This window comes from Cydia fagiglandana, chromosome 15 (genome assembly GCF_963556715.1).
Source record: "Cydia fagiglandana chromosome 15, ilCydFagi1.1, whole genome shotgun sequence".
In the NCBI taxonomy this organism is placed as follows: domain Eukaryota; kingdom Metazoa; phylum Arthropoda; class Insecta; order Lepidoptera; family Tortricidae; genus Cydia; species Cydia fagiglandana.
In genome coordinates this window covers 17686315-17711163 of record NC_085946.1, presented here as the reverse complement: position 1 = coordinate 17711163, position 24849 = coordinate 17686315, and the positions used below count along the sequence as shown (strand labels likewise).

The 24849-nt window shown below is 53.5% G+C and overlaps 1 protein-coding gene across 1 annotated transcript in view; it reads left to right on the top strand.

The window, feature by feature from the left end:
• LOC134671509 (disheveled-associated activator of morphogenesis 1) overlaps positions 1-24849 on the top strand; it is a 108163-nt gene that overhangs the window by 78391 nt on the left and 4923 nt on the right. The window contains exons 16-21 of the mRNA XM_063529375.1: positions 438-599; positions 966-1145; positions 1560-1683; positions 8740-8853; positions 20611-20739; positions 21829-22011. Of these exons, the coding sequence (XP_063385445.1) occupies positions 438-599; positions 966-1145; positions 1560-1683; positions 8740-8853; positions 20611-20739; positions 21829-22011 (892 nt within the window). The remainder of the gene's footprint in view (positions 1-437; positions 600-965; positions 1146-1559; positions 1684-8739; positions 8854-20610; positions 20740-21828; positions 22012-24849) is intronic.

Below are 24849 nucleotides of genomic sequence, written 5' to 3'. Positions count from 1 at the left end.
CCTCTTTCCTTGAGATTCCAGTCTAGGGCTTGCCTCGGTATGTGGTCAGGATGCCTTCGGAGTTAATGACCAATCCAACTCCATTTCCGGCGTTTGATGTGCTGTTCGATTAGGGTATGTCAAGTGGAATGCCGTAACCTTTTTACTCAGGAACCCGAGTATTCCGAACGGATTTTTGTGAAAGATTTTGCAAGCACAAGGAAACTTGATGTGCCCCTGCTGTCATTTTGGATTTTTCAGTTTTGCTACTTACTTTTTGGCAAATTATGTCTTTCCAATACTTTTTCTTTTTTGCACTTAAGATGACTAACTAAGGGTGGTATTCTACTTGTCCAACGTGTATTTTGTCTCACATTTTGCTTAATGAGTGAGACGCAATGACATTGGACCAAGATATTGGACAGATGGCATACCCTAACATACATTCTCACTTCCAGAGCGATCCTGCGTATGGACAGCGGTGAGCAGCTACCCATCGACATGGTGGAGCAGCTGGCCAAGTTCACGCCGAGCGCGGAGGAAGCAGCACTACTGGAGGAGCATCAGGACGAGCTGGACAACATGGCGCGTGCCGACCGCTTCCTCTATGAGATCTCCAAGTGAGTGCATACGGTATCAAGTGTTAGAGCGATCCTGCGTATGGACAGCGGTGAGCAGCTACCCATCGACATGGTGGAGCAGCTGGCCAAGTTCACGCCGAGCGCGGAGGAGGCGGCGTTGCTGGAGGAACACCAGGACGAGCTCGACAACATGGCGCGTGCCGACCGTTTCCTCTACGAGATCTCCAAGTGAGTACTGTAGCAAGTGTTGCATAATGAATATTATAGTTGCCTAAAGTGTTGTATAATGAATATTTCAGTGCAGTGAAATGTTTAAGTGCCACAAAGTATGTTGAGTGGTTAAATTTTGTAAATTAAAGAAAAATAATATTTGAATTGATTGCTGAATCCAATATTTCCCCACAGGATCCCCCACTACTCGCAGCGCGTGCGCACGCTGCTGTTCAAGAAGAAGTTCTCCGCGGCGGCGGCCGAGGCCTCCTCCCGCGCCTCCACCGTGCTGCGCGCCGCCCGCGAGATGACCAGGTCGCGCCGGCTGCGAGCGCTGCTGGAAGTCGTGCTAGCTCTGGGGAACTACATGAACCGGTATGATACTATACGTGCACGCTGGAGGGTCTGCCATCTTGTGACCTGAATCGGAAACATATGTGCACATTGTACATTGCCAAAGCAAGTGCTTCCATCTACCGTTCTCATCGGTACGTTTCCTTGTGCATATTAGGTTCTGCCATCTTGTGGGCTACATCAGAAGCATAAACGACACATTTACGCCTCGCGCAAAAAATCTGACGGCTCCTATGCTGCCCCCTATGGACATAGGTCATGAACATAGAAGACATGTTCATGCACGGGGCCTATATACTACAAAATAAGTGGATACAGTCACACAAAAACATTCCAATTCACAATTAAACTGACACTGTTTTGCACTGACTAAACTAGACAGGTACTACCAAAAAGTTTTTAGAATTATCTATTAATCTGGAACTTTTTTTTCAGTGGAGCGCGCGGCAACGCGTCGGGTTTCCGGCTGTCGTCGCTCAACAAGCTGGCCGACACCAAGTCCAGCGTCACGCGCAACACCACGCTGCTGCATTACCTCGTGGAGCTGCTGGAGACACAGGTGCTTATTTAACAAGTATACCTACAACGCGTCCGGTTTCCGGCTGTCGTCGCTCAACAAGCTGGCCGACACCAAGTCCAGCGTCACGCGCAACACCACGCTGCTGCATTACCTCGTGGAGCTGCTGGAGACACAGGTGCTTATTTAACAAGTATACCTACAACGCGTCCGGTTTCTGGCTGTCGTCGCTCAACAAGCTGGCCGACACCAAGTCCAGCGTCACGCGCAACACCACGCTGCTGCATTACCTCGTGGAGCTGCTGGAGACACAGGTGCTTATTTAACATCAATTAAACTGAACATTTTAGCTTTAAATAGAAAATGTAACAACTTTTCAAAATTTTGGAAAAATACTAAAGCTTTAGATTATAAATCAAAATTACCTTTAAGTATAAATAACATCAATGACCCTAAAGAAATAGCCAACCAGTTTGCGCGTCACTTTAAAGTAGACCCGCCAGCCGACATCAACAATGCGCCCGCTCCCCCCCGCCCTGTCCGGGGGACCTCCCCTACTCCAACCGCGATGAGTCAGTTTACTTCAAAGGACGTAGCGGATGTTGTAAAACGTATGAAAAGAGGCAGGTCTCCGGGACATGACGGGTTGAGCGTGGAGCATTTACTATATGCGAGCGATGAGATGCCGAGAGTACTGGCTATTTTATTTAATCGGTGTATCCAGTTTAGCTACCTGCCTGAAGCATTAATGAAAACTATAGTTGTCCCTATAGTCAAAAATAAAAGCGGTGATCTGTCTGACCTAAAAAACTATAGGCCAATATCTCTAGGCACAATTATTGGTAAAGTGTTTGAGAGGTTGTTGCAGCCCGAACTGACGAAAAACATAAGGTTGAATGACGCGCAGTTTGGTTTTCGTGCCGGCCTATCGACCGAGTCCGCGATACTTAGTCTCAAAACGGTAGTCAACTATTACATCAGTAGACATACATCTGTGTATGCATGTTTTCTAGATTTGAGCCGTGCCTTCGACCTGGTAAACTACGAACTACTGTGGACTAAGCTATTGGGATCAAACGTGCCGGTAGACACGGTCAATGTCCTTAGGTATTGGTACGAAAACCAAACAAACAACGTGAAATGGGGCGACACCCTCTCTAACGATTATAGGCTAGAGTGTGGTGTACGTCAAGGGGGCATAACTTCTCCGGACCTATTTTGCCTCTACGTCAATGGTCTGATTGAGGAGCTGAGAGGTACCAGGACGGGTTGCCATGTTGCTAATATATGCGTTAACAACCTGAGCTATGCCGATGATATGGTGCTTCTCAGCCCCTCAAGCCAGGGTATCCAAAAATTGCTTGCTATCTGCGAAACATTCTCGAAACAGCATTATCTAAAATATAATATTTTAAAAACAGAAATGCTCGTTTTCAGATACGGCAAGGGTCCGGAGGTAGTTCCGCCGGTTTATTTGAATGGTTCGCCGGTTCGGGTCGTAACATCTTTCAAGTACTTAGGCCATTATCTAACGGAGAACCTTCGCGACGACATGGACATGGAGCGAGAGCGCCGCGCGCTTGCGGTCCGTTGTAACATGCTGTCGCGAAGATTCTCCAAGTGCACCACTGACGTAAAAACGACACTATTTAGGGCATTCTGTCAGTGCTTTTATACATGCTCACTATGGTGTAACTACACCAAACGTTCATATAACGCGCTCCGGGTTCAGTATAACGATGCGTTCAGAATACTCATGAAACAACCTCGCTACTGCAGTGCTAAGACCATGTTTGCTGATGCGGGAGTACCTGATTTTTATGCAATCATGCGGTCCCGCATTGCTTCAGTTTGGACAAACGTATGGCAAAACTCGCAGCAAAATGATATTCTGGCGCTGTTTACGGTCAACCCTAGCAATAAGATCCTAAAGCACTGGTCAGCCGTGCACCTGGACGAAAATGGCAAATAATATGTATTATGTAGGCATAATAATTTAACAAGGGACATTTATAACTTCTGCTTCATTGTATTTTAAATTTTATATTATTTTATAGTGTTGCATTTTATTGTATTTTACTGTATGAGTTTAAAACTTGAAATAAACAATATTATTATTATTATGTCTGTCTTTTACAAATTCTCGGGACCATGGGGTCCCGGGCATTTGGAAGGCGTGCGTGGGGCCGAAGCCAACACGTAGAGGCCCCTTGTAATAAGACAATTTACTCTAAATGTAATGTGACACCAACCGACGATTATCCCTGTTTGCACTATAGTAGTGCACCCAAGGACAAGCCCCGGTTAGTGTAGGACTATTGCAAGAAAAGGTACAAAAAGAAACCGGGCTATTGCGTTGAGTTGCTAGTGGGCTAGTAACCGGGACTATGGAGGAGACTATGGCACCTGCCCTGCTCATATGTTAAAAACATGAAAAAATGGGCCAGGTGGTGACTCGCCAACTCACAATATGGGTCCCCGAAAACGGCCGCTCGCACGGAGCGACAAGGGGACAACATCACGTGAGCGGTTCAGGGCGTGGAGAGGTGTGCACCGCTTTCTACCCAGTGGCTGTAGGCAGCCACTGTGCCAACTCGCGTCTTAGGCATATTTCACTTCCGCCCTGCGAGCATATAGCTCTGACACCCCACTCTGGACGGCCGGTTAAGGCAAGCCAGAGGTGAGAGTCCTGCGGCCCCTGCTCAGTGTTCACTCCAGCCGGCCAATGAAGGCAAGCTGGAGAGAGGGGCCTGACCGACTCTCGGGGGTATGGGACCCAAGGGACGTCACTTCCCATTCAGCTCGCCACAAGCTGCCCTGGGGGCTTATTATTATTATTATTATTTGTATGTCTTTTCCATACCTCGGGACCATGGGGTCCCGGACCTTTGGGAGGCGTACGTGGGGTCGAAGCCAACAGCGCAGAGGCCCTTTAAGACACTTTAATCTAAAAGCAAGGGATACACGTGGCGGATACCATCCCCAAACGCACAATGTGATACATCCGGAGATGGTCCCCGCCAGGTGCAAAGACTATTGCAGTGCAGCACTTTTGTGCTGCGATGGGAACTAAGGTCATGGGCTATAGATTTGAAAGTTGGATGGTCTGGATAATGGGCTATGGGAGAGACTAGCGGACACCTGCCGTGACAATCAGTCTCAAAATTGTATAAGACAGGTGGTGACTCGCCAACTCATTGAGTGGGCCCCGCAATGGCCGCACGCTCAGTGCGACAACAGGGCAACACTTTGGAGTGGCTGTAAGGTTGTCGAGAGGTGAGTCTGCGGTAGCCAGATCCCGGTAATCCGTTCAAGGGCCGCCGGCGTTATGACATTTTACACTTCCAACCTGGAGCATAGGTCCCGCTCTTGCGACTCCACTCTGGCCGGCCAATCAAGGCAAGCACAGAGGCGAGGGCCAGATGACAGGGCCCTCTGGAATAGGGGTCCGCGGTGTCGCCACTCACCGTCAGCTCGCCACAAGCTGCCCCCGCGGGGTTATTATTATTATTATTATATTATTAACAAGTATACCTACAACGCGTCCGGTTTCCGGCTGTCGTCGCTCAACAAGCTGGCCGACACCAAGTCCAGCGTCACGCGCAACACCACGCTGCTGCATTACCTCGTGGAGCTGCTGGAGACACAGGTGCTTATTTAACAAGTATACCTACAACGCGTCCGGTTTCCGGCTGTCGTCGCTCAACAAGCTGGCCGACACCAAGTCCAGCGTCACGCGCAACACCACGCTGCTGCATTACCTCGTGGAGCTGCTGGAGACACAGGTGCTTATTTAACAAGTATACCTACAACGCGTCCGGTTTCCGGCTGTCGTCGCTCAACAAGCTGGCCGACACCAAGTCCAGCGTCACGCGCAACACCACGCTGCTGCATTACCTCGTGGAGCTGCTGGAGACACAGGTGCTTATTTAACAAGTATACCTACAACGCGTCCGGTTTCCGGCTGTCGTCGCTCAACAAGCTGGCCGACACCAAGTCCAGCGTCACGCGCAACACCACGCTGCTGCATTACCTCGTGGAGCTGCTGGAGACACAGGTGCTTATTTAACAAGTATACCTACAACGCGTCCGGTTTCCGGCTGTCGTCGCTCAACAAGCTGGCCGACACCAAGTCCAGCGTCACGCGCAACACCACGCTGCTGCATTACCTCGTGGAGCTGCTGGAGACACAGGTGCTTATTTAACAAGTATACCTACAACGCGTCCGGTTTCCGGCTGTCGTCGCTCAACAAGCTGGCCGACACCAAGTCCAGCGTCACGCGCAACACCACGCTGCTGCATTACCTCGTGGAGCTGCTGGAGACACAGGTGCTTATTTAACAAGTATACCTACAACGCGTCCGGTTTCCGGCTGTCGTCGCTCAACAAGCTGGCCGACACCAAGTCCAGCGTCACGCGCAACACCACGCTGCTGCATTACCTCGTGGAGCTGCTGGAGACACAGGTGCTTATTTAACAAGTATACCTACAACGCGTCCGGTTTCCGGCTGTCGTCGCTCAACAAGCTGGCCGACACCAAGTCCAGCGTCACGCGCAACACCACGCTGCTGCATTACCTCGTGGAGCTGCTGGAGACACAGGTGCTTATTTAACAAGTATACCTACAACGCGTCCGGTTTCCGGCTGTCGTCGCTCAACAAGCTGGCCGACACCAAGTCCAGCGTCACGCGCAACACCACGCTGCTGCATTACCTCGTGGAGCTGCTGGAGACACAGGTGCTTATTTAACAAGTATACCTACAACGCGTCCGGTTTCCGGCTGTCGTCGCTCAACAAGCTGGCCGACACCAAGTCCAGCGTCACGCGCAACACCACGCTGCTGCATTACCTCGTGGAGCTGCTGGAGACACAGGTGCTTATTTAACAACTATACCTACAACGCGTCCGGTTTCCGGCTGTCGTCGCTCAACAAGCTGGCCGACACCAAGTCCAGCGTCACGCGCAACACCACGCTGCTGCATTACCTCGTGGAGCTGCTGGAGACACAGGTGCTTATTTAACAACTATACCTACAACGCGTCCGGTTTCCGGCTGTCGTCGCTCAACAAGCTGGCCGACACCAAGTCCAGCGTCACGCGCAACACCACGCTGCTGCATTACCTCGTGGAGCTGCTGGAGACACAGGTGCTTATTTAACAAGTATACCTACAACGCGTCCGGTTTCCGGCTGTCGTCGCTCAACAAGCTGGCCGACACCAAGTCCAGCGTCACGCGCAACACCACGCTGCTGCATTACCTCGTGGAGCTGCTGGAGACACAGGTGCTTATTTAACAAGTATACCTACAACGCGTCCGGTTTCCGGCTGTCGTCGCTCAACAAGCTGGCCGACACCAAGTCCAGCGTCACGCGCAACACCACGCTGCTGCATTACCTCGTGGAGCTGCTGGAGACACAGGTGCTTATTTAACAACTATACCTACAACGCGTCCGGTTTCCGGCTGTCGTCGCTCAACAAGCTGGCCGACACCAAGTCCAGCGTCACGCGCAACACCACGCTGCTGCATTACCTCGTGGAGCTGCTGGAGACACAGGTGCTTATTTAACAACTATACCTACAACGCGTCCGGTTTCCGGCTGTCGTCGCTCAACAAGCTGGCCGACACCAAGTCCAGCGTCACGCGCAACACCACGCTGCTGCATTACCTCGTGGAGCTGCTGGAGACACAGGTGCTTATTTAACAAGTATACCTACAACGCGTCCGGTTTCCGGCTGTCGTCGCTCAACAAGCTGGCCGACACCAAGTCCAGCGTCACGCGCAACACCACGCTGCTGCATTACCTCGTGGAGCTGCTGGAGACACAGGTGCTTATTTAACAAGTATACCTACAACGCGTCCGGTTTCTGGCTGTCGTCGCTCAACAAGCTGGCCGACACCAAGTCCAGCGTCACGCGCAACACCACGCTGCTGCATTACCTCGTGGAGCTGCTGGAGACACAGGTGCTTATTTAACAACTATACCTACAACGCGTCCGGTTTCCGGCTGTCGTCGCTCAACAAGCTGGCCGACACCAAGTCCAGCGTCACGCGTAACACCACGCTGCTGCACTACCTCCTGGAGCTGCTGGAGACACAGGTGCTTAACAATTACATACTAAACCATATCTTATGCTACCATATGGTTAAAATCTTACTATAGGGGCCGTGCGCGTTGGAGGGTCTGCCATCTTGTGGCTTGAATCGAGAACATAAACTTCACATCAAGTCCTTCAAAGCAAGTTCTGCTGTCTGCCGTTTTCGTACGTTTTCTTGTGCATGATAGGTTCTGCCATCTTGTGGGGTACATCGAAAGCATAAACATCACATTTACGCCTCGCGCCAAATATCAGACGGCCCTTGTGCTGTCCCTACAGTTCATGCACGCTCCCAATAGTTGTGTCAAATACTCGCTGCACGCGAATACGTAGTGTGCTCTCTGTCCCACTTATCTGTGGCGGGCAGCGTCCTGTCTCTTTTGTAAGTGGCGTCCCCTACGTGCAGCATTGCGTAAAATCAACCCCCCACCCTATTTGCAATAGGTATAAACACAGTTTAGCGGTTTAACTTTAAATGCGGAGACATTTCTCTAGGGTTATGCTCTGGTTTCCTAGGATAGCTGTGTCGTCATATAGCGGCTGTCTCCATACAAATACTACAACATCCATATTTAGCCGTATTATTTAGTATAGCGACGACTGCTATATCACGGCACCGTTATCCTAGGAAAACCCATTTGTAGTACAGAATAAGTTTTTGGCAAACATTTAATTTTTGGTAGAAGCTTTTATCGCTGACTGTACTTTTCTTTTCACAGGCAATTAATGCTCATCGAGACAATTCTAAAAACCCCAAACACAATTAGGTTTCGTTGTTTTATGACAGAATTCCTATGGCCACATCCGGTCTCCATCAATTAGATCAGCTCGATGACACCATAATATTGCATTGTCACCCGACTTACGTATGTTGTATGCAAAATTTCATCTGAATCTGAAACCGGGAAGTAGATCAAATTTAACTTGCAAGATTTGATTACAGATAACGGTCATGTGAAACTAAATAAAAGCTTGTAAATAATAAAGGTCACGGTTGTTTCAGTTCAAGGATATCCTACTGCTGGAGGAGGACCTGCCGCACGTGCGCGCGGCCGCCAAGATCTGCGTCGAGCAGCTCGACAAGGACGTCGGCGCGCTGCGGACCGGCCTCAGGGAGGTAAGGCTGCTAGTGGACGTTGGCTCCTTGCAGTCAGTGAGAGATGCAAGATCTGCGTCGAGCAGCTCGACAAGGACGTCGGCGCGCTGCGGACCGGCCTCAGGGAGGTAAGGCTGCTAGTGGACGTTGGCTCCTTGCAGTCAGTGAGAGATGCAAGATCTGCGTCGAGCAGCTCGACAAGGACGTCGGCGCGCTGCGGACCGGCCTCAGGGAGGTAAGGCTGCTAGTGGACGTTGGCTCCTTGCAGTCAGTGAGAGATGCAAGATCTGCGTCGAGCAGCTCGACAAGGACGTCGGCGCGCTGCGGACCGGCCTCAGGGAGGTAAGGCTGCTAGTGGACGTTGGCTCCTTGCAGTCAGTGAGAGATGCAAGATCTGCGTCGAGCAGCTCGACAAGGACGTCGGCGCGCTGCGGACCGGCCTCAGGGAGGTAAGGCTGCTAGTGGACGTTGGCTCCTTGCAGTCAGTGAGAGATGCAAGATCTGCGTCGAGCAGCTCGACAAGGACGTCGGCGCGCTGCGGACCGGCCTCAGGGAGGTAAGGCTGCTAGTGGACGTTGGCTCCTTGCAGTCAGTGAGAGATGCAAGATCTGCGTCGAGCAGCTCGACAAGGACGTCGGCGCGCTGCGGACCGGCCTCAGGGAGGTAAGGCTGCTAGTGGACGTTGGCTCCTTGCAGTCAGTGAGAGATGCAAGATCTGCGTCGAGCAGCTCGACAAGGACGTCGGCGCGCTGCGGACCGGCCTCAGGGAGGTAAGGCTGCTAGTGGACGTTGGCTCCTTGCAGTCAGTGAGAGATGCAAGATCTGCGTCGAGCAGCTCGACAAGGACGTCGGCGCGCTGCGGACCGGCCTCAGGGAGGTAAGGCTGCTAGTGGACGTTGGCTCCTTGCAGTCAGTGAGAGATGCAAGATCTGCGTCGAGCAGCTCGACAAGGACGTCGGCGCGCTGCGGACCGGCCTCAGGGAGGTAAGGCTGCTAGTGGACGTTGGCTCCTTGCAGTCAGTGAGAGATGCAAGATCTGCGTCGAGCAGCTCGACAAGGACGTCGGCGCGCTGCGGACCGGCCTCAGGGAGGTAAGGCTGCTAGTGGACGTTGGCTCCTTGCAGTCAGTGAGAGATGCAAGATCTGCGTCGAGCAGCTCGACAAGGACGTCGGCGCGCTGCGGACCGGCCTCAGGGAGGTAAGGCTGCTAGTGGACGTTGGCTCCTTGCAGTCAGTGAGAGATGCAAGATCTGCGTCGAGCAGCTCGACAAGGACGTCGGCGCGCTGCGGACCGGCCTCAGGGAGGTAAGGCTGCTAGTGGACGTTGGCTCCTTGCAGTCAGTGAGAGATGCAAGATCTGCGTCGAGCAGCTCGACAAGGACGTCGGCGCGCTGCGGACCGGCCTCAGGGAGGTAAGGCTGCTAGTGGACGTTGGCTCCTTGCAGTCAGTGAGAGATGCAAGATCTGCGTCGAGCAGCTCGACAAGGACGTCGGCGCGCTGCGGACCGGCCTCAGGGAGGTAAGGCTGCTAGTGGACGTTGGCTCCTTGCAGTCAGTGAGAGATGCAAGATCTGCGTCGAGCAGCTCGACAAGGACGTCGGCGCGCTGCGGACCGGCCTCAGGGAGGTAAGGCTGCTAGTGGACGTTGGCTCCTTGCAGTCAGTGAGAGATGCAAGATCTGCGTCGAGCAGCTCGACAAGGACGTCGGCGCGCTGCGGACCGGCCTCAGGGAGGTAAGGCTGCTAGTGGACGTTGGCTCCTTGCAGTCAGTGAGAGATGCAAGATCTGCGTCGAGCAGCTCGACAAGGACGTCGGCGCGCTGCGGACCGGCCTCAGGGAGGTAAGGCTGCTAGTGGACGTTGGCTCCTTGCAGTCAGTGAGAGATGCAAGATCTGCGTCGAGCAGCTCGACAAGGACGTCGGCGCGCTGCGGACCGGCCTCAGGGAGGTAAGGCTGCTAGTGGACGTTGGCTCCTTGCAGTCAGTGAGAGATGCAAGATCTGCGTCGAGCAGCTCGACAAGGACGTCGGCGCGCTGCGGACCGGCCTCAGGGAGGTAAGGCTGCTAGTGGACGTTGGCTCCTTGCAGTCAGTGAGAGATGCAAGATCTGCGTCGAGCAGCTCGACAAGGACGTCGGCGCGCTGCGGACCGGCCTCAGGGAGGTAAGGCTGCTAGTGGACGTTGGCTCCTTGCAGTCAGTGAGAGATGCAAGATCTGCGTCGAGCAGCTCGACAAGGACGTCGGCGCGCTGCGGACCGGCCTCAGGGAGGTAAGGCTGCTAGTGGACGTTGGCTCCTTGCAGTCAGTGAGAGATGCAAGATCTGCGTCGAGCAGCTCGACAAGGACGTCGGCGCGCTGCGGACCGGCCTCAGGGAGGTAAGGCTGCTAGTGGACGTTGGCTCCTTGCAGTCAGTGAGAGATGCAAGATCTGCGTCGAGCAGCTCGACAAGGACGTCGGCGCGCTGCGGACCGGCCTCAGGGAGGTAAGGCTGCTAGTGGACGTTGGCTCCTTGCAGTCAGTGAGAGATGCAAGATCTGCGTCGAGCAGCTCGACAAGGACGTCGGCGCGCTGCGGACCGGCCTCAGGGAGGTAAGGCTGCTAGTGGACGTTGGCTCCTTGCAGTCAGTGAGAGATGCAAGATCTGCGTCGAGCAGCTCGACAAGGACGTCGGCGCGCTGCGGACCGGCCTCAGGGAGGTAAGGCTGCTAGTGGACGTTGGCTCCTTGCAGTCAGTGAGAGATGCAAGATCTGCGTCGAGCAGCTCGACAAGGACGTCGGCGCGCTGCGGACCGGCCTCAGGGAGGTAAGGCTGCTAGTGGACGTTGGCTCCTTGCAGTCAGTGAGAGATGCAAGATCTGCGTCGAGCAGCTCGACAAGGACGTCGGCGCGCTGCGGACCGGCCTCAGGGAGGTAAGGCTGCTAGTGGACGTTGGCTCCTTGCAGTCAGTGAGAGATGCAAGATCTGCGTCGAGCAGCTCGACAAGGACGTCGGCGCGCTGCGGACCGGCCTCAGGGAGGTAAGGCTGCTAGTGGACGTTGGCTCCTTGCAGTCAGTGAGAGATGCAAGATCTGCGTCGAGCAGCTCGACAAGGACGTCGGCGCGCTGCGGACCGGCCTCAGGGAGGTAAGGCTGCTAGTGGACGTTGGCTCCTTGCAGTCAGTGAGAGATGCAAGATCTGCGTCGAGCAGCTCGACAAGGACGTCGGCGCGCTGCGGACCGGCCTCAGGGAGGTAAGGCTGCTAGTGGACGTTGGCTCCTTGCAGTCAGTGAGAGATGCAAGATCTGCGTCGAGCAGCTCGACAAGGACGTCGGCGCGCTGCGGACCGGCCTCAGGGAGGTAAGGCTGCTAGTGGACGTTGGCTCCTTGCAGTCAGTGAGAGATGCAAGATCTGCGTCGAGCAGCTCGACAAGGACGTCGGCGCGCTGCGGACCGGCCTCAGGGAGGTAAGGCTGCTAGTGGACGTTGGCTCCTTGCAGTCAGTGAGAGATGCAAGATCTGCGTCGAGCAGCTCGACAAGGACGTCGGCGCGCTGCGGACCGGCCTCAGGGAGGTAAGGCTGCTAGTGGACGTTGGCTCCTTGCAGTCAGTGAGAGATGCAAGATCTGCGTCGAGCAGCTCGACAAGGACGTCGGCGCGCTGCGGACCGGCCTCAGGGAGGTAAGGCTGCTAGTGGACGTTGGCTCCTTGCAGTCAGTGAGAGATGCAAGATCTGCGTCGAGCAGCTCGACAAGGACGTCGGCGCGCTGCGGACCGGCCTCAGGGAGGTAAGGCTGCTAGTGGACGTTGGCTCCTTGCAGTCAGTGAGAGATGCAAGATCTGCGTCGAGCAGCTCGACAAGGACGTCGGCGCGCTGCGGACCGGCCTCAGGGAGGTAAGGCTGCTAGTGGACGTTGGCTCCTTGCAGTCAGTGAGAGATGCAAGATCTGCGTCGAGCAGCTCGACAAGGACGTCGGCGCGCTGCGGACCGGCCTCAGGGAGGTAAGGCTGCTAGTGGACGTTGGCTCCTTGCAGTCAGTGAGAGATGCAAGATCTGCGTCGAGCAGCTCGACAAGGACGTCGGCGCGCTGCGGACCGGCCTCAGGGAGGTAAGGCTGCTAGTGGACGTTGGCTCCTTGCAGTCAGTGAGAGATGCAAGATCTGCGTCGAGCAGCTCGACAAGGACGTCGGCGCGCTGCGGACCGGCCTCAGGGAGGTAAGGCTGCTAGTGGACGTTGGCTCCTTGCAGTCAGTGAGAGATGCAAGATCTGCGTCGAGCAGCTCGACAAGGACGTCGGCGCGCTGCGGACCGGCCTCAGGGAGGTAAGGCTGCTAGTGGACGTTGGCTCCTTGCAGTCAGTGAGAGATGCAAGATCTGCGTCGAGCAGCTCGACAAGGACGTCGGCGCGCTGCGGACCGGCCTCAGGGAGGTAAGGCTGCTAGTGGACGTTGGCTCCTTGCAGTCAGTGAGAGATGCAAGATCTGCGTCGAGCAGCTCGACAAGGACGTCGGCGCGCTGCGGACCGGCCTCAGGGAGGTAAGGCTGCTAGTGGACGTTGGCTCCTTGCAGTCAGTGAGAGATGCAAGATCTGCGTCGAGCAGCTCGACAAGGACGTCGGCGCGCTGCGGACCGGCCTCAGGGAGGTAAGGCTGCTAGTGGACGTTGGCTCCTTGCAGTCAGTGAGAGATGCAAGATCTGCGTCGAGCAGCTCGACAAGGACGTCGGCGCGCTGCGGACCGGCCTCAGGGAGGTAAGGCTGCTAGTGGACGTTGGCTCCTTGCAGTCAGTGAGAGATGCAAGATCTGCGTCGAGCAGCTCGACAAGGACGTCGGCGCGCTGCGGACCGGCCTCAGGGAGGTAAGGCTGCTAGTGGACGTTGGCTCCTTGCAGTCAGTGAGAGATGCAAGATCTGCGTCGAGCAGCTCGACAAGGACGTCGGCGCGCTGCGGACCGGCCTCAGGGAGGTAAGGCTGCTAGTGGACGTTGGCTCCTTGCAGTCAGTGAGAGATGCAAGATCTGCGTCGAGCAGCTCGACAAGGACGTCGGCGCGCTGCGGACCGGCCTCAGGGAGGTAAGGCTGCTAGTGGACGTTGGCTCCTTGCAGTCAGTGAGAGATGCAAGATCTGCGTCGAGCAGCTCGACAAGGACGTCGGCGCGCTGCGGACCGGCCTCAGGGAGGTAAGGCTGCTAGTGGACGTTGGCTCCTTGCAGTCAGTGAGAGATGCAAGATCTGCGTCGAGCAGCTCGACAAGGACGTCGGCGCGCTGCGGACCGGCCTCAGGGAGGTAAGGCTGCTAGTGGACGTTGGCTCCTTGCAGTCAGTGAGAGATGCAAGATCTGCGTCGAGCAGCTCGACAAGGACGTCGGCGCGCTGCGGACCGGCCTCAGGGAGGTAAGGCTGCTAGTGAACGTTGGCTCCTTGCAGTCAGTGAGAGATGCAAGATCTGCGTCGAGCAGCTCGACAAGGACGTCGGCGCGCTGCGGACCGGCCTCAGGGAGGTAAGGCTGCTAGTGAACGTTGGCTCCTTGCAGTCAGTGAGAGATGCAAGATCTGCGTCGAGCAGCTCGACAAGGACGTCGGCGCGCTGCGGACCGGCCTCAGGGAGGTAAGGCTGCTAGTGGACGTTGGCTCCTTGCAGTCAGTGAGAGATGCAAGATCTGCGTCGAGCAGCTCGACAAGGACGTCGGCGCGCTGCGGACCGGCCTCAGGGAGGTAAGGCTGCTAGTGGACGTTGGCTCCTTGCAGTCAGTGAGAGATGCAAGATCTGCGTCGAGCAGCTCGACAAGGACGTCGGCGCGCTGCGGACCGGCCTCAGGGAGGTAAGGCTGCTAGTGGACGTTGGCTCCTTGCAGTCAGTGAGAGATGCAAGATCTGCGTCGAGCAGCTCGACAAGGACGTCGGCGCGCTGCGGACCGGCCTCAGGGAGGTAAGGCTGCTAGTGGACGTTGGCTCCTTGCAGTCAGTGAGAGATGCAAGATCTGCGTCGAGCAGCTCGACAAGGACGTCGGCGCGCTGCGGACCGGCCTCAGGGAGGTAAGGCTGCTAGTGGACGTTGGCTCCTTGCAGTCAGTGAGAGATGCAAGATCTGCGTCGAGCAGCTCGACAAGGACGTCGGCGCGCTGCGGACCGGCCTCAGGGAGGTAAGGCTGCTAGTGGACGTTGGCTCCTTGCAGTCAGTGAGAGATGCAAGATCTGCGTCGAGCAGCTCGACAAGGACGTCGGCGCGCTGCGGACCGGCCTCAGGGAGGTAAGGCTGCTAGTGGACGTTGGCTCCTTGCAGTCAGTGAGAGATGCAAGATCTGCGTCGAGCAGCTCGACAAGGACGTCGGCGCGCTGCGGACCGGCCTCAGGGAGGTAAGGCTGCTAGTGGACGTTGGCTCCTTGCAGTCAGTGAGAGATGCAAGATCTGCGTCGAGCAGCTCGACAAGGACGTCGGCGCGCTGCGGACCGGCCTCAGGGAGGTAAGGCTGCTAGTGGACGTTGGCTCCTTGCAGTCAGTGAGAGATGCAAGATCTGCGTCGAGCAGCTCGACAAGGACGTCGGCGCGCTGCGGACCGGCCTCAGGGAGGTAAGGCTGCTAGTGGACGTTGGCTCCTTGCAGTCAGTGAGAGATGCAAGATCTGCGTCGAGCAGCTCGACAAGGACGTCGGCGCGCTGCGGACCGGCCTCAGGGAGGTAAGGCTGCTAGTGGACGTTGGCTCCTTGCAGTCAGTGAGAGATGCAAGATCTGCGTCGAGCAGCTCGACAAGGACGTCGGCGCGCTGCGGACCGGCCTCAGGGAGGTAAGGCTGCTAGTGGACGTTGGCTCCTTGCAGTCAGTGAGAGATGCAAGATCTGCGTCGAGCAGCTCGACAAGGACGTCGGCGCGCTGCGGACCGGCCTCAGGGAGGTAAGGCTGCTAGTGGACGTTGGCTCCTTGCAGTCAGTGAGAGATGCAAGATCTGCGTCGAGCAGCTCGACAAGGACGTCGGCGCGCTGCGGACCGGCCTCAGGGAGGTAAGGCTGCTAGTGGACGTTGGCTCCTTGCAGTCAGTGAGAGATGCAAGATCTGCGTCGAGCAGCTCGACAAGGACGTCGGCGCGCTGCGGACCGGCCTCAGGGAGGTAAGGCTGCTAGTGGACGTTGGCTCCTTGCAGTCAGTGAGAGATGCAAGATCTGCGTCGAGCAGCTCGACAAGGACGTCGGCGCGCTGCGGACCGGCCTCAGGGAGGTAAGGCTGCTAGTGGACGTTGGCTCCTTGCAGTCAGTGAGAGATGCAAGATCTGCGTCGAGCAGCTCGACAAGGACGTCGGCGCGCTGCGGACCGGCCTCAGGGAGGTAAGGCTGCTAGTGGACGTTGGCTCCTTGCAGTCAGTGAGAGATGCAAGATCTGCGTCGAGCAGCTCGACAAGGACGTCGGCGCGCTGCGGACCGGCCTCAGGGAGGTAAGGCTGCTAGTGGACGTTGGCTCCTTGCAGTCAGTGAGAGATGCAAGATCTGCGTCGAGCAGCTCGACAAGGACGTCGGCGCGCTGCGGACCGGCCTCAGGGAGGTAAGGCTGCTAGTGGACGTTGGCTCCTTGCAGTCAGTGAGAGATGCAAGATCTGCGTCGAGCAGCTCGACAAGGACGTCGGCGCGCTGCGGACCGGCCTCAGGGAGGTAAGGCTGCTAGTGGACGTTGGCTCCTTGCAGTCAGTGAGAGATGCAAGATCTGCGTCGAGCAGCTCGACAAGGACGTCGGCGCGCTGCGGACCGGCCTCAGGGAGGTAAGGCTGCTAGTGGACGTTGGCTCCTTGCAGTCAGTGAGAGATGCAAGATCTGCGTCGAGCAGCTCGACAAGGACGTCGGCGCGCTGCGGACCGGCCTCAGGGAGGTAAGGCTGCTAGTGGACGTTGGCTCCTTGCAGTCAGTGAGAGATGCAAGATCTGCGTCGAGCAGCTCGACAAGGACGTCGGCGCGCTGCGGACCGGCCTCAGGGAGGTAAGGCTGCTAGTGGACGTTGGCTCCTTGCAGTCAGTGAGAGATGCAAGATCTGCGTCGAGCAGCTCGACAAGGACGTCGGCGCGCTGCGGACCGGCCTCAGGGAGGTAAGGCTGCTAGTGGACGTTGGCTCCTTGCAGTCAGTGAGAGATGCAAGATCTGCGTCGAGCAGCTCGACAAGGACGTCGGCGCGCTGCGGACCGGCCTCAGGGAGGTAAGGCTGCTAGTGGACGTTGGCTCCTTGCAGTCAGTGAGAGATGCAAGATCTGCGTCGAGCAGCTCGACAAGGACGTCGGCGCGCTGCGGACCGGCCTCAGGGAGGTAAGGCTGCTAGTGGACGTTGGCTCCTTGCAGTCAGTGAGAGATGCAAGATCTGCGTCGAGCAGCTCGACAAGGACGTCGGCGCGCTGCGGACCGGCCTCAGGGAGGTAAGGCTGCTAGTGGACGTTGGCTCCTTGCAGTCAGTGAGAGATGCAAGATCTGCGTCGAGCAGCTCGACAAGGACGTCGGCGCGCTGCGGACCGGCCTCAGGGAGGTAAGGCTGCTAGTGGACGTTGGCTCCTTGCAGTCAGTGAGAGATGCAAGATCTGCGTCGAGCAGCTCGACAAGGACGTCGGCGCGCTGCGGACCGGCCTCAGGGAGGTAAGGCTGCTAGTGGACGTTGGCTCCTTGCAGTCAGTGAGAGATGCAAGATCTGCGTCGAGCAGCTCGACAAGGACGTCGGCGCGCTGCGGACCGGCCTCAGGGAGGTAAGGCTGCTAGTGGACGTTGGCTCCTTGCAGTCAGTGAGAGATGCAAGATCTGCGTCGAGCAGCTCGACAAGGACGTCGGCGCGCTGCGGACCGGCCTCAGGGAGGTAAGGCTGCTAGTGGACGTTGGCTCCTTGCAGTCAGTGAGAGATGCAAGATCTGCGTCGAGCAGCTCGACAAGGACGTCGGCGCGCTGCGGACCGGCCTCAGGGAGGTAAGGCTGCTAGTGGACGTTGGCTCCTTGCAGTCAGTGAGAGATGCAAGATCTGCGTCGAGCAGCTCGACAAGGACGTCGGCGCGCTGCGGACCGGCCTCAGGGAGGTAAGGCTGCTAGTGGACGTTGGCTCCTTGCAGTCAGTGAGAGATGCAAGATCTGCGTCGAGCAGCTCGACAAGGACGTCGGCGCGCTGCGGACCGGCCTCAGGGAGGTAAGGCTGCTAGTGGACGTTGGCTCCTTGCAGTCAGTGAGAGATGCAAGATCTGCGTCGAGCAGCTCGACAAGGACGTCGGCGCGCTGCGGACCGGCCTCAGGGAGGTAAGGCTGCTAGTGGACGTTGGCTCCTTGCAGTCAGTGAGAGATGCAAGATCTGCGTCGAGCAGCTCGACAAGGACGTCGGCGCGCTGCGGACCGGCCTCAGGGAGGTAAGGCTGCTAGTGGACGTTGGCTCCTTGCAGTCAGTGAGAGATGCAAGATCTGCGTCGAGCAGCTCGACAAGGACGTCGGCGCGCTGCGGACCGGCCTCAGGGAGGTAAGGCTGCTAGTGGACGTTGGCTCCTTGCAGTCAGTGAGAGATGCAAGATCTGCGTCGAGCAGCTCGACAAGGACGTCGGCGCGCTGCGGACCGGCCTCAGGGAGGTAAGGCTGCTAGTGGACGTTGGCTCCTTGCAGTCAGTGAGAGATGCAAGATCTGCGTCGAGCAGCTCGACAAGGACGTCGGCGCGCTGCGGACCGGCCTCAGGGAGGTAAGGCTGCTAGTGGACGTTGGCTCCTTGCAGTCAGTGAGAGATGCAAGATCTGCGTCGAGCAGCTCGACAAGGACGTCGGCGCGCTGCGGACCGGCCTCAGGGAGGTAAGGCTGCTAGTGGACGTTGGCTCCTTGCAGTCAGTGAGAGATGCAAGATCTGCGTCGAGCAGCTCGACAAGGACGTCGGCGCGCTGCGGACCGGCCTCAGGGAGGTAAGGCTGCTAGTGGACGTTGGCTCCTTGCAGTCAGTGAGAGATGCAAGATCTGCGTCGAGCAGCTCGACAAGGACGTCGGCGCGCTGCGGACCGGCCTCAGGGAGGTAAGGCTGCTAGTGGACGTTGGCTCCTTGCAGTCAGTGAGAGATGCAAGATCTGCGTCGAGCAGCTCGACAAGGACGTCGGCGCGCTGCGGACCGGCCTCAGGGAGGTAAGGCTGCTAGTGGACGTTGGCTCCTTGCAGTCAGTGAGAGATGCAAGATCTGCGTCGAGCAGCTCGACAAGGACGTCGGCGCGCTGCGGACCGGCCTCAGGGAGGTAAGGCTGCTAGTGGACGTTGGCTCCTTGCAGTCAGTGAGAGATGCAAGATCTGCGTCGAGCAGCTCGACAAGGACGTCGGCGCGCTGCGGACCGGCCTCAGGGAGGTAAGGCTGCTAGTGGACGTTGGCTCCTTGCAGTCAGTGAGAGATGCAAGATCTGCGTCGAGCAGCTCGACAAGGACGTCGGCGCGCTGCGGACCGGCCTCAGGGAGGTAAGGCTGCTAGTGGACGTTGGCTCCTTGCAGTCAGTGAGAGATGCAAGATCTGCGTCGAGCAGCTCGACAAGGACGTCGGCGCGCTGCGGACCGGCCTCAGGGAGGTAAGGCTGCTAGTGGACGTTGGCTCCTTGCAGTCAGTGAGAGATGCAAGATCTGCGTCGAGCAGCTCGACAAGGACGTCGGCGCGCTGCGGACCGGCCTCAGGGAGGTAAGGCTGCTAGTGGACGTTGGCTCCTTGCAGTCAGTGAGAGATGCAAGATCTGCGTCGAGCAGCTCGACAAGGACGTCGGCGCGCTGCGGACCGGCCTCAGGGAGGTAAGGCTGCTAGTGGACGTTGGCTCCTTGCAGTCAGTGAGAGATGCAAGATCTGCGTCGAGCAGCTCGACAAGGACGTCGGCGCGCTGCGGACCGGCCTCAGGGAGGTAAGGCTGCTAGTGGACGTTGGCTCCTTGCAGTCAGTGAGAGATGCAAGATCTGCGTCGAGCAGCTCGACAAGGACGTCGGCGCGCTGCGGACCGGCCTCAGGGAGGTAAGGCTGCTAGTGAACGTTCTTGCAATCAGTGAGAGATGCAACGGATAGTTGTTTGCCCGGATACCGGATATTCGCCCTGACCATCGTGCATCGGCCGAATATTCGGTATCCGGCCGCCGAATATTCGGCCGGCGGAACTATACCTTCATTCCGGTTTTTCGGGTGCACATTATGCAGGTTTTGACCTGTTTCGTAGTGAACGTTCGCGCGGACTTATTTCTAGGTTCTAAATGAGTGCACGTCCAAGAGAGTGGAATGTTTAAATTGTTTTAAAATAATAAACGATTACCATTATAAACATGACTGTTTCTTATTAAAATTTTGTTTACTCCGAAATCAAGCAATGTTACAATCCGGTATCCGGCCGGAAGTTAAAATAATGGCCGGATAGCCTGGATACCGGATAGTAATTGAGTATCTGGTGCATCTCTAGTATTAGACACGCTTACAACAAGGATTTTCGTACATTAACCCGTCTGTTCCTATTTCTATTGCACGCGCGTAATCATACTGCTGACACTGCTATCCATGTCACTGTATGAGCGGGCAGCAATATTATATAATATTTTTAATATAATGACGCGCGTGCTATAGACATAGGCAAGACCGGTCATTGTGGCACTCTCTGGGGGAGGCTTATGTCCAGCAGTGGACGTCCTCTGGCTGATATGATGATGATGATGATGAATAGAGATAGGAACAGATGGATCAATGTACGTAAATCCATGTTGTAAACGTTTTTTCTTTGGCCACTGAAACACGTAGAATTTTTTTTTATTTCCGATTGAAAGCGAGAAAGATGTAAGCCATAACCTTTATTTATTTAAATATTCTTTTCAGGTACAACGCGAGGTGGAGTACCACCTGTCGCTGCCTGCGCCGGCGCCGAGCGACGCCTTCCTGCCCGTCATGCGCGACTTCCACGCGCACGCCGTCTGCTCCTTCACGCAGCTCGAGGACCTCTTCCAGGTGAACACACAACTCGCTCTAGTTGCTAACAATAGGAAGAAATATAGCATAGATGCCACCTGGGGAGCCGACCCTTTCCTCCCCTTTTTTTACAAACTTTTATTTACTTTCACCCGACCGTTGTTTGTCTGTCGGTCTGTAATCAAATCTTGCAAGTTAAATTTGATCCACTTCCCGGTTTCCGATTGAGCTGGAATTTTGCATATATACGTAAGACGGACAATGCAATATTATGGTGTCATCCAGCTGATCTGATGGTGGAGACCGGAGGTGGCTATAGGAACTCTGTGATGAAACAATGCAACCTAATTGTGTTAGGGGTTTTTAGAATTGTCTCGATGAGTATTAGTTGTCTGTCGTAAGAAAAGTGCAGTCAGCGATAAAAGCTTGTATCAAAAATGAAATTAAATGAAAAACTTATTGAGGGGTAGGCACGGTACGATCTTGTGGCTACCGGGTTAAATTAGCTTTGTTTTACCTTCGGAACAATCGTACCAAGTGACATCGTCTGAGACAAAAGTCATATTTACTGCATTCACTACAGAGACAATCCTTAAATCGTATTGTATTAAATTTAGTCTACTTTAAAAACGTCTTGAGAAGGCACTGTTAAAAACTAATCCTTTAGGTTTATGTATACTTAATTGTCCAAATAAAAAAAAAATGAAATATTTCGCAATCGTTTCGACTTTAACTAAATTGCGTTCGGCGCTGGAGGTCACAAAATTGGTTTATTCATTGAGCCAACATCATGAAGAAGTCTGCAAAAAATCAGAACTTCCAGAATTTATCGTATACTTCGTTACGTAAAAAAATAAAAATAAAGAAGTAAAACACTGATTTAAACTTTCACGATTATTTAACATTATGAAACTACACAACGGTACTTAATCGCGTATTTAAGAGAAGAAGAAGACCACGGGGACAACGCCGTCCTCGAAACGTCGGAGGTAAATCTTAAAACTTAAATACGCGATTAAGTCCCGGTCCCGTTGTGTAGTTTCATAATAAAGAAGTAATTTTCGTTATTTACCCTGATATATCGAGCGTGACATTTCGGTGTTTTTGAGTCTACATCCTATTCCCCAGGACATGAAGAGCCGGCTGGAAGCGTGTGCGCACGCGTTCGGCGAGGAGACCAGCGCGTCTCCAGAACAGCTGTTCGGAGCCCTCGACCAGTTCCTCACGCAGCTGGTGGAAGCCCGGGCTGAGTGCGACGCGCAGCGCCGCCGCCGAGATGAAGAGGAGCGTCGCACCAGGCACGAGCAGGAGGTACATGTACACGTATTAAAACGTATAAAAACCCCTGATATAATAAATGACCCTGCTCGCCACTTAATTCTGCGGATACTATAGTAAAAAATCCCCATAGCAAACAAACAGATTTACCTTCATACTTCGTAAATACTGGTAATTTCGTACTTTTTAAGGACAACGATCACTACGATGATCTTATCATCTCATCAGCTTAATACTTACCTAATATTTAAAGGCTAATTTAAAAGGTAGGGTAGGAGGACTCACATGCATATTTCATTACTTTGCGGTGTTGGATCGGTCGGCTGAATGTAACCTCAACAGTCCGCAATGTACCTAAACTCCCATGTGCGTTCGCGCGCCGCCTGCATGGTCCCTTATTCACTCAATCACTCCTCAAACGAACTCAATAATATTCTAAATTAGCTATAAAAGTACAATTTACCTTAATTGGTAGTTCTATAGAATTTAAAACTATATGTGCTATGTGTCTTAATGTAAAATCTTTTTCTGAGGAATTTCACATATCAAGTCCTCTGGTAAAAGTTTTACTCATATTCATATGTCTTATTGCGTTTCATGTGTATAGAAGATCTTATGCTCCATTTTTAATAGTACATTATTGCAGAGGCCGGGAAAGGGCAATTCGTGGATGAGTTTCGATTTTGTCGGACGACGCGAAGCGGAGTCCGACAAAGAAGACGAATCCACGAATTGCTGTTCCTGCCGAGGCATATATAGTGCTTTTCTCCAAACATGCGAGGAAATAAGCTAAAATAATTATTATTTAAGCATCAAGCATCACTCAAATCAAACCTTCACATCCAAAATGTCAAAAACAATTTCCCTCTTTAGTTAATTTTTAAAAGTTAAAGGCACAAACTTATTCTGCCATTCAGTACCATTCAATATTCGTTCATTCAATATAATTGCGCAATATAGTTTGTCAAACCAACTTTTCAGTCAGTAAGAACCAGGAAAACTACACCCATCCTTTTCTTTTGGGTGCTAGTACTAGTGTAAGACAAAGATAGTATGATTCTCTTTGTCTATGTTTGAAATGAGAAAGTCCTTTGACAAACTATGTAAGCTTTATGAACACGGATGAGATTTAAAAAAAATATAAAAATAATCTTTGATTTTATTAAGCAGTATTCGCACGATCATACACGTGAAATGATAGCTGATCGGGTCGTGTAGAAGCGGCTCACGGCAATAATAATTGGCTGTTTGCGTTTTTTATTATTAAAAAGTAAAAAACACTACAGTAATAAGTTATTACTGTAGTGTTTTTTTACTTCCCGTCCGCTAGAACAGGACAGCGATAGTTTGATGTTTTTTAGTTAGAGTTTGACATTAACGAAGAACTTCCCGTACTATTTTTGCTACAGTAAGGTGAACATTTCCGAGCATATTGGAGAAAAGAATTTTATTTGATTATTGACTAAAACATCTATCTATACATATAATAAAGCTGTAGAGGGTCGAAAGTCTGTACATGGAAGATATTTGAAAAAAAGTTGGCTGGGGATACTTAGAATCGATAACAGAACACGTTCCAACAGTTTTTAGAATTTTTGTCTGTTTATCTGTTTATCTGTTTATCTGTTTGTCTGTTTATTTGAACGCGCATCACGTGAAAACGGCTGAACGGATTTTGATGCAAACTTTACTAATCGGTCGAAGACATCTCCGGCCAGGTTATAGGCTATAAAATTTCAATCCTTAAAGGGGGGGGATAGCCACAATACTCGCTTGATTTAAGTTTACCCCTGAATCTTATGGCGCTACTTAGGAAGGAGGGGCAAACTTTTTTCAAATATGTGCTACCACTATTGAGTATCCTGGTAAACTAACAGATGGCGCTGAATTTAATACGTATTGACATGAATAGCCACCGAGGAAGGTTTTTGCCAAATTAACTCTAAGTTTAGATGAGGGGGTACGGACATCAACAAATTTAATTGAATAATTATGTCGAATTAATAATATACAACAAAATTAAACGACTGTAAATTAATTACCCCTCATTGCACAGTGCCATCTTTTTCACGACTACCCAGAAAAAAGGGAGAGAGAGAGAGTGTATTGTGTTTCAGCGTTCGTGTTTGTATGTAGGTATATATTTATTTCTGAGTTTCTTTATAACACCTTAACTTCTGAATGCCTTAACCTTAGCCCGACTAGGGAATGCAAATCGGTTATTTTTGTATGGAATTAATTCTTAATTCTTTGGGAAACAATCGGTAGCAGTAGAAGAGTCGTGATTACATGCATAGATTCGATTTCAATCCACTCTTTTGCGGTTCGGCGTTAGGTCTTATGCGAGGCCTTCTGCCTTACGGCAAAGTTGATCTTCTGCCTTAATTACACTTGGGCGTGGATCCAAATCCAAGCTTTCCTCTTTCGCAGCTGGGCTACTGCCTTGCTCACACTTCGCCAATTCAATTCACTTGGTCAATTCCAAGCTCTGCTTTCTTGCATCTTTTATGCATGAAAATACCCTTAAATATCGAGCCCTATGCGAAGCTAGGCTGATAGAGAACTGTCCCATCCCTTCTTTGTATGAAATTCTGGATTCGCGCCTGGTTGGGACTAAAAGTAAAATTGCGTTTTTTATATCGAAAAATTTTCGCGCTCGCTTCGCTCGCGTTTTTAATGACTTTCTAAAATATGATAAAGGTGATATTCGGGTGGCGACTGCAGCAGCATTACTCTGTTACAACGTTACTGCTGCAGCACTGTCAATTTTCGTCATAAAATGATGTGACTGATTTCCATACTAAAAGTAAAAATGTACAACTGTCTATCATATTGCGTTTTTATATCGAAAAATTTTCGCGCTCGCTTCGC